This window comes from Opisthorchis viverrini (assembly GCF_000715545.1).
Source record: "Opisthorchis viverrini unplaced genomic scaffold opera_v5_87, whole genome shotgun sequence".
NCBI lineage: Eukaryota > Metazoa > Platyhelminthes > Trematoda > Opisthorchiida > Opisthorchiidae > Opisthorchis > Opisthorchis viverrini.
In genome coordinates, this window is record NW_008751747.1 from 1,000,803 (window position 1) to 1,013,990 (window position 13,188).

Genomic DNA, 13,188 nt, shown 5'->3' on the forward strand with positions numbered 1-13,188 from the left:
AGTGATACTGCTGGAGAGCGGCATTCAGGCCGGTTGAGAAATCGGCACAAATGCGGATTGACCCATTTGGCTTCTTCACTACGACGATCGGTGCTTCCCACTCGGAGTATGTTACTAGAGATAAGATGCCTTGTTGCTCGATACACTGAGGTTCAGCATCAATCTGTGGCAAAGAGGCGTATGGGACTGGTCTCTTGGGGCGAAACACTGGGATAGCGTCTGGTCGAATTTGGAGGGTTGGTTGTGTGGTGGAACAGCAACCAAGGCCAGGCACGAAAACTTTGGCGAAGCACCGAATAATATCACCGGCTTGATCTGGGGCAGGAACGTGAGAACGGACCGCGTTGCAAATGGAACTGGGTGGGACATCTGCCAAACAAAAACGGTCGAACCAATCAAGGCCAAGAAGTTGCATTTCGGCAGCGGCCACATAACGTGACCCAGTGAATGTCGTTCCATTGAATGAGACACAGCATTTCAGTTGTCCGGAAAGCCGAAGTTCACCGCCACAGGCATTGATGGCGGGTCTGAATGACGTCGGACAGGTGGTCGCCCAAGCGTATTCTAAAGCTCCTCCGGTATAATCGTGATGTCCAACGCAGTGTCCAACTGCAGTCGGACCGGATGTTCATTGACCTGGACTGCGAGGAACTTCCGATGAGACGGAGCACCGACTTGAAATATTGCAAGCAGGCTCAAAGCGGAGCCCACCTGCTTGGAGTACTGCCGGCATGGTTGCTGCTTGGAGGCGCCGTGGGATGTGCCGGTCGGGCGTGTCTTTCAGTATCCGTCTTTGTGGCCCACGGTCCTGCATTGTCGGCACCGATGCTGTTTGTAGGGGCACAGCCTGACAAAGTGCCAAGCCCCGCAGTGCCAGCACTGGGATGACGGCTTCTTCTTCTGGCCTCTAAGCCAACTTAGAGGCCTGGCGAACCGCATGAAATTTGAGATCACCTTGGCCCCCAGATTGGACCAAAGTGGTGTCATTCTCTGGGCTAGTAAACCGTTGGTATTCGTCAACAATGGAGTTGAGTGTCAGCAAGGGGACTTGCTCGGGTCGATTGAGCAAGCGCGTCCGTACGTCTGCGAACTTGGGAGATTGGAGGCTGCATATAAAAATCAGGTAGTTGAACTGGTCAGTTGTGAGCGCCTTCAAGTTGAAACGTTCGCATTCGCGATTAACAATGCCAACGTGTGTCAAAAAGTCATCTGTCACGTTCATGACCAGCTTGAGACAGCGGTACCGCGTATTGAACGGAGAAGACCGTTCCCCAAAAGTAACCATCGGAGTCTGTACGGTGTCATCGAATGACCTGTCACGTGGGTTATGTGGTAGGATCAGTTTGCAGTACTTGTTAAAGATCTGCCGGGCCAAGTTCACGAAGCAAGAGCTGGAATTTCCATGCATCATCGTGTGCAGCGAGATCAACTCGGAATAGGTCCTCGTAGCGGCGTAACTATGTCTCGAACGTAATGCTAGCTTCTGGGTCGTAATTAAATTCCGCTATGCTATCCGCAATCGCGTCTACCCGCTGAACGAACGTAGCACTACTAGCGGGAACCTTCAGCTGCGTAAGCATCCCGATGAGCTTAAGCTGGTGCTCGAGCGGGGCCTCTAATTTCGCAGGATTCAATACGAGTAGAACGAAACACCTCGTCGCCAAAATGTTATGATCGGAATCGGGTGTGGACTGATGCGCTGCTCACTCTCGTGGGCTATCATTCTCTTATTGTAGGATCGCAGCCTACTAATCTCAGGAATTACGGAAGTTCCAGTTCAGCTCCAATGAAGTTACTCCATTGATCAGTATAAACCGCGGCGGTTAACAAAATGGGAAAGTACCATTAAAAAGAGTCACTCGATAAGGAATGAGCTACCTCGGTGTGAAGTGCACGCGTCTCCAAACAGAAGAAGATACATCTGTATTGCTTCCTCGATTGCCGTCCGTCGTGTACAAAAGGTGAACCGGAAGGGGCGTTATCGGGTTCAAATCTGCAGTGTGGTAACGATGCCATCAACTTTTCGCCATCTTCATGACCTTGCTTTACATGACAAACACCCACGAACAATCCCTTCAACAGCAACTGCCCCACTGATAACCCAAACTTTTTTATGGGCGACAGCTAGAACGTGACCATAAGTCCTTCGAGCTCGTGGTGGCGTCAAGGGATATCGCCTAGGAAGGGTGATATGATGTTTGCGGAATTGGGGAAAACCACTGTTCTGTAACCCTTCTCACATACTGATATGTATCGGAATCGGGTACGATCAATGGCCATACGCGACCTGAGAACGAGCGCACAACTCCACAGCCATGACGCGAGCCCAATCACTCCTAGCGCAGAGAGAGAAGAAGACCAGACCTTCAGAAGAGGGCTTTTACGGCCTCAACCAAAGGCGAATTGCAGTGGGAGCAACGTCGTATATATATATATATATATATATATATATATATATATTTCGGGCGACCCTGGGGAGCGATAAATCAGCTAATGCACACAAAGTATAACTGGCTAATAGGAAAACAGCACGGTCCTTTTGAGTTGAGGTGCAACATGGCGGAAAAGGCGCGAAATTGGAAAATTCAAATTTTTTGAAAAACAAATTGGCAATAACTCGAAAAATAAGCCATTTTGGGGGATACTGATATCCCCAACACCTCCCCTTGAGGAAAAAGTGTCAGTACCGGGGTTTTCGGGGGCTCAATTAGAAGGGAGTGTTTTGGCGTCGACGGCGGTCTGTGCATCTTCTTGGTAGAAGGTTCGGCTCACTGGCTGGTGCGTTTTGTCTAGCATTATGCCTATCCAAACCCTTAAATTCTTCACGTAACCGCAGTACTGAGATTCTGATAGCGGTCGATATCCTTCCATAATTCTTCCTTAAAAACGGTAAGGCAGTTCAAGGAAAAGCTGATTTCTCTCTTCTGTATTGTCCTTGTAAATAATTTTGAGACCATGTGAAAGATAAGTAAGCTTTCTACGTTCTCCTAAACTCATGATGGAGCGACGCCGTTCGCACATTTCATGGGAAAAGGTTTTCTGTTGTAGTGGCAAGCGTCCCGCAAAACAAACTCGAGGAATTCGTTACGGCTAGAGAGTTGTCGTTTTTTGTTGATGGTTGGTGTATTCCACATCGGGTGCATTGCGCTGGTTAATCCTCACCGGTATACCGTGCCCTTAGTATTGTCACTGGACGAGTTAGCAAATCTGTGGGCTAGAGCTTGCAAGTCATCTTGCAAATCAAAGGGAATGCGACGGTCTTGGTGGCGTAAGTAACATGCTTTTCCGGGAAATAATAGAGATATGGTGAACTAAGTGCAAGTCATTAAACTTGGTGCAGCAGCTAAGGTGCTGTCGTCGCGGCGTTATACTCGATTTCGCGGACAGCACCTTACATGATTATCTTAATTTAGTCGTTTGCGATTGCCACTGTAGTTAGGAGTTGCAAAGAATTCGTGACAAATTAGGGCGGGAGTGGCTCAAGGATATTTTTGAGTCCATCGAAGGCGCACAATGGTTTATCGCCAACATTGAAACGAGGTAATATGACAGCCGTGTCCACCTATGGGGATTCAAATTTGGAAAAGGAAATGTCTCGAAGCTCTGCTTGAAAGCACTATGGTATGAGTTGAGCTGCGGCCCGAAATAACAGGCAGCCGAAAGTGGTCACAATGTATAACTACCGCAATGAGGCGACACCGAATGATTACGAAAACCGTACTCGATGTTCAGGAGCAGAGATTGCGTGCGGTCGATGTGAATGGGTGTATGCATATGTTCCTATGAGGGTTCCGTGTTGGCTCAAATGTGCGCAACTAAGGTAGCCAGGAGATTCCATGGACACGAAAGAAGAGGAAACGTTGGTGGTTGTTTTTGTTGCCTATCTGTACGATGAAGAGACCTCAAAATGACGCAATGGCGCCTGAAGAAAAGCATTGGACTTTGCAAAAAGTTGAGTCGTCATAGCTCTTGTATTTAGGGAGTCTCCGTCAAAATTTTTTCCTTTCTTATCAATGAATTTTTCGGATCATGGGAGGATTACCCGGGATATTTGCTACAACCAGGGCAAGCTTAGGCAGGAAGCAAACATGTCCGACAAAATTGGTTTCCACTTTTGTTTTTCCTCTTCACTTTCGATGAAGGTGGGTTTTGAGGTTCAGCATACGGTAGTATTACCTGTAAGGAGGATGCACGTAATTGAATTGAGAGTTGTTGACCACTCAGTCTTCTGAATCATCGTATACGGTATGTACGGAAGGGGTGGACATGGAGAGCTCCAAAAGCTTCCGTACAGGGTATCCGTTCAGGATGCTGAAGTTTATCCTGAACCCTAGTGTTCAAATAGCCTGTGACGAAAACCTTGTTCATCTGGAATATCCAGACGGAATTTTCCTAATCATGTTAGAAGAGAGGAAAGTGCAGGTAATTTTGGATGAACTGACCAAAGTTGTCCCATACCTTTGGAATGCACTCTGCACCCAAAAGTGTAATGTCGCGCTCCTGGACATGCAGTCACTAGAGAAGCCACTCGCAGTCCGAGGAGGGGCACACGGATTTGTGGAGCGCTTTACGTACATTCAAAGTTGGATTAGTTTTGACTGTAGTGCAACAGATTGGGCCAATTCACGAAACCACGTGGACCGGGTCGGGTTTGCTCGTTAGAAAAACTTCTCGCGTTAAATCAGTATACCCCCTGAATATCAGGGAGCGTGCGCATTATGCTATATTACGGGCTGTTGTATGGCCGAGACTTATCCTGTTGGGGCAGTGGAAGAGAGATGTCTTCAGGAGTATGACAATTGCTGTATAAATGCCACAGTTCCTATGTGTCGGTGTTGCCAAATCCGTAACCAGACAATTAGGAGCGAAATTCTGGTTGTGCACGGGCCTGGCAGTTTTATTAAATTGTCAAGGCAAGTTGCGACGTGCGCGTTTATCAGTGTGGGGGCTCACCGCTGGTCATTGGATTGGGCTACTGTGCATAGATGGAGCCACATAATCAGCGTCGTACATAGAAACGTTCCTGGCAGTCGAGGTGAGTGGCAACGACTACCGTTATCAAGGTAGCTGGCAATGAATGACTTTTACTACCAAGAGTGCACTTACGCTTTATGACACCTATTGAACGTGATATTCCCAGTAGGAATGATATCATTTCTACTGGTAATTTACCTTGTCACTTCGTAAAAGTCGGAACTCCAAAGACCCCATAGTCTCAGCCAACATAATTTGGGTGTGCTTTTAATGAGCGGCACAAGCCCCCAATCCTTGGGCTCAAAGGGACTTGGTGCTTTTTTCCGAGCGACTGCTGTGACAGGCAGTCAAATAATATAAGTGAGCGGCAATTCGCAGCGTAAACAAACACTTCCGCTGCGGCCGCCGGACCCATTCATTCACGTCAGTGGAATAATATTGCGCCTCCCGGAGGTCGTGAAAGTAGGAAGGAAGGGAGGAAGGTGGGGGTTCGAAGGAATACGGACCTGTGGACCTTGTTATTGTGAATTCTGAGTCAAGGCTCCCTGGGATTGTTCTGCTTGTGTCATAACATCTGGCTTATATAGAAATTCTTTCTGTTTATTGGGAACTCCTTAGTACCGTTTACCACTAGAATAGGCTTGCTCTTATAAAATGAACGTGGCTGAGCATTCAATGAAGATACAAAGTGGATTAATTCGAATGTGCCCTACACATTACAGATTCGTCATTGAGTAAAAGTGGGTCATCAAAACAAAACAAAGCGACCATGCAATACGGCTAAGCCGGGACATCATATAAAATGGTGCCTTAAAAGTTTTTGGCGCGGGCTTGCCTGGTCGGCATTGCATAAGTTGTTATGATAAGGAGCCATAGTTAGCCTTTGGATTAGATTATCTTGTTTACATATAACCTCAAGCAAATAGACATGGGCTCAGCAATCATGATAAGTAGTCAAGGTATGAGACAACGCTTAGAATGATCATGACGAAGGGCAACATTTCCCTTTATTTTCCGGAACGTGTGCCTGGAGTGGGGAGTTTCAAGTAAAAGAAATGGTACAGAAAGAGTTGGTAAAAGTTTGGTGATGGTTAGCGCCAGAAAATCTTGACCAGATTGGGCAAACTTGGATGGGCGGACCAGGCGCATTGAGTAGGTCAACGATGGGGGCTCAGAGTCATCCAGCCATTTAGAGGATAAACACGATATTTATAAAACTGTGGCCGCGCAAGACACTTTGATATACGTTGACGGAGAGTTGTTTCAGAATCACTATGGTTGAGTTAACCTTGCAGTCCCAAGTTAGGCCATTATCATTTTCATGAGCAGTTAGATCGATCGATTTTGCCACACCCATATGACGAACAAAAATGGAGAGGTTGGCCCAAGGGCAAAGAAACGTTGAGCAGCATACGGAAGTAACAAGGGATGAGATGGTTGGGAAAACATCGGCGAATAGATGTATGAGTGACGGAACTGCATCAGAGCGTTCTACGGTGAGCAGAAGGACAGAGAGTTGAAAGAATACGATGATGTTGACCTGTTTTCGAATAACAGATTTGAGGTTCTTGTTCGTTTTAATGGCTGCGGGGAACGAATATGTTGTCCATGCGACTGCTCCTGGACTTTCGTTATACTGGACAGTTATTCGGACCACTGAGTTTCAAATGTTAGGAGCCGAAATCTCTTCGCCATGGGGTATTCTTCGTTGGTGGGTGGACGAATAAACGACACTGTGAAGCAGAGGTTTAAAACGAGGAGAAGAGTGAGGCGACGAAGACAAGCGAAATTACTGCGGCTCAGGACAGCATAGTCCTCAGTTTCACCCTGTTAATGTATGGGGGGCCCCTTGGGTATATAGCTCTTAAGTTATGCTGGTTTGAAAACATTTGCAGCTTTGAGAAAAGTGAGTAAGTCGAATATGGCCAGCCACGGAGGTGTTACCCTTAAGCTTGTCACCAAACGGATCAACGTAGCTGGTTTGTCGTCCGTGTACGTCATTTTTCACCACTCCATTGTGTTGGAGGCCACCATGGACTGTACGTGTTGGTTGCCGTCTATCCTCTTCATATGCCACGGGTGCTCTGTGAGCGTGCGGTAATAGCAGGCGTGGTTCGCTAGTGTGCCTTCTGGTCATTTCTAACCGTTACACCATTCGTTCAGCCAGCGAATTATTTGGTTGCTCTGCCGGTACCTTAAGGTCCTCCTAATCTTGGTCGAAAGGTTTTTGATGCAGGGACTGGACCATCTGCCAGGTGTGAACGTGTCTACCACTCAGCATTGATTGAGTGAAAACGGGGGTGACTTCAGATAAAACCGCATTTTCGCTGAGTGGCACAACTGGAAAAACGCTCCAATGTAAAACTTTGTTCCTGATGGCCTGTGGTTTTGGGTACGTATTCGGATAGCAACTTGAGGATATCGGTGGTCCTAGAGCCCGGCATTCACATAATGAAAATGGATTTTTGAAAGCTACAACGTGTTCTCATTGGACTAGAGCAGGCAACTGAGTTGAGAAAACCAGTCCAATCTTTTGACCTCCATCAAAACACCCCAGGGTCCGAGTGATGCTAAAGGATTATTCCACCGGGATTTTTCCGGCAGAGGTAGGATTGTGTAGCGGACTAGGATCTTATCAGCGTGTTCGGATAAATTAACAAGCAAAAGTAACCAATACAAAATCACAAAATCACAATAGGAAAAGAATGAGTAGTCAAATGGGGGACTCACGAATGTGTAGATCCAATAGTCCACTACACCTATCCAAACGCAGTAACTAGCTGTGAAAGGAAATATTCACTTGTCGGAATTTCCCACAGATGGTTCCGCGTGCGTGATATATTCCACGGTAGGAAAATTATTCACGGCTAAAAAATGTCACAGGGATTTATTGTGACGTTCAACAGTTGACACAAACACAGAGATTTAGTCCCACTGATTCAGCAGTCAACAAACAGTTCAACGGAGCGTAAATACGCTCTTTCAGCAAGAGGTCAACAGGTCGCACCGAAAAATTGCGTATTCGTAACATTAAAACAAACGTCATGATACAATGTGAACGATAGTTACAAAGTATGGTTTAAGTTCAGGAAGAATGGTAAATGTGACAACGGATTACAGACACTACACCACTGGAAAGTGGAATTTTGTGAGTCGCGAAAATGAACGTAGATTTCGGTGATTTTCGGTTCACTCAAATGTGCAACAAAATGAAGCATTTTGGCGCAAAAAATTTCATTCTAGCGCAAAGGTTTTGCAGTTAAAAGCATTGTGCGACCAAGGAACCCGAAGAGGTCTGCGACGAAGCCACCAAATTTCAAAAGTACTGCTCAAGCCACGTCGAGTTATTCGAGGTTGTTGTGCCTCATTTGAGATATCAACCGTCAATGGGTCTCATTGCCTACGGTGTGCAATACTATTTGGGAAATCAGTGTACCTGCCGTGCCTCACCGTCGGAATGAGTGTGTTGGGTTGCACGCGCTCCGCCGACGGTCCGCGCCACTGCGGTCCCTACGCTAATCAGCTGATGTCTGAGGGTGAAGAAGCGTATGGAGCCAACGGAGAAAACACCGACAGCTCTCTGACCACTGAGCAGAATGAAAGCATACAACATCTACAAGAAATATCTGGTTCGCTTGATCGGGCCGCTGCTCATAGTCTCTTGGAAGAATGCAGCTGGGATTTGGAAGTAAGATTGACACAGCTCACTATTTTCCTTATTTCAGCGCGCTGTAAATAAAGCCCTTGGACTCCCCGACCCCTTAGAAGAACTCCCCCATGTGCGCCGTCGCGGTAATGTCAGGACGGAGAATCCACTTCCTTCAGTAATTTTCCACGGTTTACTATATTTCCTTAGGTTAATCTAGTGCCGCCTAATCAGCGTGTGCTGCGAGTTGCCGACAGCCAACCCCGTGGATGGTGGTGGGCGTTGCTACTACTTTTCGAACCGTTCCGTCTTACATATCATTTCCTCTTCAGTGTTGCGCGGTTTTTCAGTAAGTCTAACAAATGTATACCTCAAGGTGCAAGTTGTTCCCATTTCTTCCTAGGTCTGTAAGTCACTTGACCTGTCAGCTACCTCGCCCGAAGCTAGCCTGAACCTGCTAAGTAGTAATTCCATATGAGGTCGTTCGTCGCCCATCATTTTTGTAATTTGGACAAAATATTAACCGGCCTCCACGTTAAAAGTATTCAAGGTACCACAGCTAATTACGGTAAACTTTCAGCTGCAACACCCTTTGGGTGCCTAGCTGCCATGCCACCAAAAGGAAGCATGAGGGGTGGGATACTGCCAGGTCTCCCTTGCCAAGAGAGTAGAAGTCGATAGGCAGAGGTCGGGTTCGAACCACGGACCTTCCGGTCATGATGATGATTCACGTGTTGTTCATTCTCGATATCTCGAACTCTGTTCTAAATCGCTTTCAGACACATTCTAAGCGCCACTCACAGATACTTTCAGTGACTTCTACCGTGTTTTTGCAAGAAATGGTCATATCAGACACATTTTTACGAGGTGAATGAGTTAGCATTTGAAATGACACGTACGGGTTTCGCAGCCAGTACCTGCTGGTCGGCATAAAACTCATAGCTAACGTATGGAATTCTTCGCCGAAACCATTAGTTCGCGGAAGAAACCAATGAGATCGTTTTACTGGGATTCCTTAAACCACGACGTGTACATTATGATCGTAAACAGTCTACTTACTATAGAACACCCAGCAGAAATTATGAAACGTCTCACCACTTTGCCCGGTATAATGTCACCTGCTCTGTGCAAGAACGGCGATGGCACCGTACGGCAGCGAACCATTAATGTAGAACATTAATGTCATGTCGGTAATAATAATAATAATAATAATAATAATGGCGGTGGTATCTTCAGGCCGTGCAAGTCTAGCTTGGTTGTATCCAGCTAAGAGAGACAAGCCATCTCAAATAACTCTTGAGTCCACAATACCGTCCATCTTCAAAAAAGGATTTGAAGTAAATGTAGCCACCACAGGGAAGAGTCAGTTTGATTCACACTGTAAGAAGCCTCCTGGTGTCGTTTGTTTCTGCGCCGTCTTACGGTGGCACACAAAATATTGACCCAGGAACATCAAGTGGGATTTTGACCGGGTAGTGGCTGCATCAACCACATTTTCGCACTTCAATTATATCAACGTTGTGTGTACACGACTCGCAATCCTGGAACGCGTTCGACTGTGAATTGTTCAGCGCTCTTAACCACTTTTCTTCAACGAAGGATGGTGGATTGGCATGTTTTTGCTCACTTGAGGACATGAAGGAAACGAACTTTCAGGCGTGCATCCATCACGGCGTGATCGGAATCGAGTTGTGTACCCCAGAAGTAACGGTAGTTTTGAATTATAGCCCTCTACCGGTGGCCACGTGATCCAGATGGGTCCACGACTGATTCGCAGTTGGTGGCCGCCAGGTTATGTGATTCGAACGTTTATGCTGAACATTCATGCTGGCCAGAAACAGCTGATAATCAGCACACAATTGCAGAAGCTCTCCGTTGTCTGTGCGACGTGCATCGATCCTCAATCGACCGCTGAGATGTGATTCGAAGGAGCTCAGACGACCGACTTGAGCATTCCTATTGCCCGCAGGGGGCACAATGTTAGTGCTGCTTGCTCGGGAAATAAGCCCGGATAACTCCGGATAGAAAGTATCTTTCCCAGCGTGGTGCACACCGCGATAAGGTCCAGTCATTTCGTGACGACCGATGTGGCGTGACAGTATTGTTAGTTGCAGGAATCATTATTGTACGTGGTTTGGGATACCACAGGGTGTCCAGATCTGAACAGAAGGACGAGTACAGTTCTCGATAAAGGCTTTTGGCTCAAGAGCCTGGCCACAAGGCAGTGGAGTTTGGCTGGAAATGCCAGCAAATCTTTTTTAGAGTACACGTCACCGCACATGTTCCAACTCCCAAACTTGGGGGGGGGGGGGGGAGGAGACTGTTGCTCTCATTACCGACCAACCCGGTACGGACACCAAGCACTATAGGTCAACGGGTCACGGAGGCACATACACTGTCGTACCACGGAAGGATCCGCTCTCTTATTGACGGGACATGATCGTCTGCATACTGCAGATCTACAAGGTTTTCACCCTGGACTTGGCGGTCACCCTTGAGGGCCCGAAAAATCGGGCACATCGGTAGTTACAAGGACGCAGTGTGAAAGTCACCATGGCATTCGCCCGGCAGCTATGGCTCTCTGATCTTATCCTTTAAAGGTCGACTGGACACAGGGAGAGGCAGTTTTATCAGAACAATGCTGGGTTTCGTCCTCTGAGGGGATGCATCGACCACATTTTCACCCTCCGGCAGATCCTGGAACAATGATCAACAAGGGTTACCCTCCTTAAATCGAAAGCGGCCTTTGACTATGTGAGCCGTCAGACACTATGGCACTCACTGTGGAGCACTGGTGTCCCCCATAAATTCCTGATCCTTCTAAGGGCACCAATTCCCGCGGACGTGCAAGAGCTCTCGCCTGAGTTCCTCACATCGAGTGGTCATCATCATCATCATCATCAAAGACAGCAACATCACTGTTGACACCGATGCTTCACTGTCGTACGAGAAGGAGTGGGTGAGGGTGGGGACCTATTGCTGGCCTATGTCAAGCATTCTGAGGTGTCTACGCCTCCAGCCACTCAATCAGACAATCTGGGAAAGACTGACAGCACGAACGCCACTGACATCGATTAGCCGTCATTTCTTGCAACATCTTCAGCCAAGCACAAATTGGGTCACGAGTACCCCAACTCTTCGTGATCTCTTTCATGCCTTCCTGCCAAGTCATGTGCTTTCGACCTCGCGACCTTGTCACGAAGAGACTGGACTTTGCCATGGTGTGGCGGTTTGTGTACCTCGGAGACCCATTGAGCTATACTTGGGGGTGTCCGCGCGACACTCGCAGAGTCTCATACCAGGTTGGTCAATGGTTAGAGGTCTGACGAACACAGTCTCCTGGCCCTCCAGGTTGGGGGTTGGAACATGTATGGCGACTTGTTCCGTAGAAAAGGTAATGCATTTGCGCTTCCCCGCCAAACACCGCTGCTTTGCGGTTAGGCTTTTGAGCCAAAGGCTTTGGTTGAGGACCCTAATCGTCCTCCTGTCTAGGTGTGGGCGCCCTGGCAGTATCCCAGCCCTCGTACAACCATGACCTACACAACTAACAATACTCTAATGCCACATCAGCCGTCGCGTGGTGCCATCAGCCGGGTCGCCTTACTTGCTGCATACAGCAGGGCGGGTAAGCGAAAACATGCTACTGCTGACGCCTCCCTTCTTTCAGTTTCACGTTTTCCGTCTTCCGCCCTCCCCCGCCCAAATTTGAATACTTTATCCGCAGGTGTCAGCTCTAGGACTGACCGTTTTGCTCGCCCTGCATCACACTCGGCTGCAGCTTCTACACGTCCGAGCTCAGTTACAACCCTAAACACTTCGAAGTCTGTTTTCAAACCCCGGAAGCCTGTCTATTTAGCCACTTTCAATGTTCGCACACTGAAGCAAGCAGGTCAACAGGTGGCTCTTGCGCGTACGTTGGATTCCCCCTGTATTGATGTATGTTGTCTGTCAGAAACAAGGACGCAGGACGCAAGTACTGTAATCGAACTGACTGCCCCCTCGCTCTCTTCCAGGTTCCGACTGCGCACCTCTGGTGATGCAGAGGCCGCTGCAGCTGGATATGCTGGGGTGGGTATTGTATTGAGCGAACGAGCGAAAGCGTCTCTGCTTGATTGGATACCCGTTGACAGTCGCCTCTGTGCGGTTCGTTTGGCAACATCGGTGAGAGAATCTAGAGGAAGTGAGGTTCATCGCACCTTGTTTATTGTTTCTGCTTACGCCCCAACTGACTGTAGCTCTGAATCTGCCAAGGACAGTTTCTATGACGCTCTAGGTGCCCTTCTACAACAGGCTAAAAGCTCAGATATCGTTGTGGTTGCTGGTAATATGAACGCCCAGGTAGGTAGACTAAGCGCTGCTGAGGCCCGATTGGGTAGTCGTCTTGGTTTGGACACTAGACGCACGGACAACGGAGACTACCTACTTCAGATGTGTGCCGATCACAGGCAGTTCCTTTGCAGTCCGAACTTCCGGAACAGCGGACATCGCTTGACGACGTGGTGCCGACCATCAAACCAGCGCCGAATCCAAATAGACCACATCGCCGTCAGTTATCGGTGGCGAGGGTC

General features: G+C 47.9%; 1 protein-coding gene across 1 annotated transcript in view; it reads left to right on the plus strand.

Moving 5' to 3' along the window:
- Window positions 1-8,431: 8,431 nt before the first annotated feature.
- T265_05064 (hypothetical protein) overlaps window positions 8,432-13,188 on the plus strand; it is a gene marked incomplete at both ends in the record, with an annotated part of 36,348 nt that continues 31,591 nt past the window's right edge. Inside the window, 5 exons of the mRNA XM_009169975.1 lie at window positions 8,432-8,662; window positions 8,700-8,798; window positions 8,841-8,969; window positions 12,113-12,245; window positions 12,288-12,958. Of these exons, the coding sequence (XP_009168239.1) occupies window positions 8,432-8,662; window positions 8,700-8,798; window positions 8,841-8,969; window positions 12,113-12,245; window positions 12,288-12,958 (1,263 nt within the window). The remainder of the gene's footprint in view (window positions 8,663-8,699; window positions 8,799-8,840; window positions 8,970-12,112; window positions 12,246-12,287; window positions 12,959-13,188) is intronic.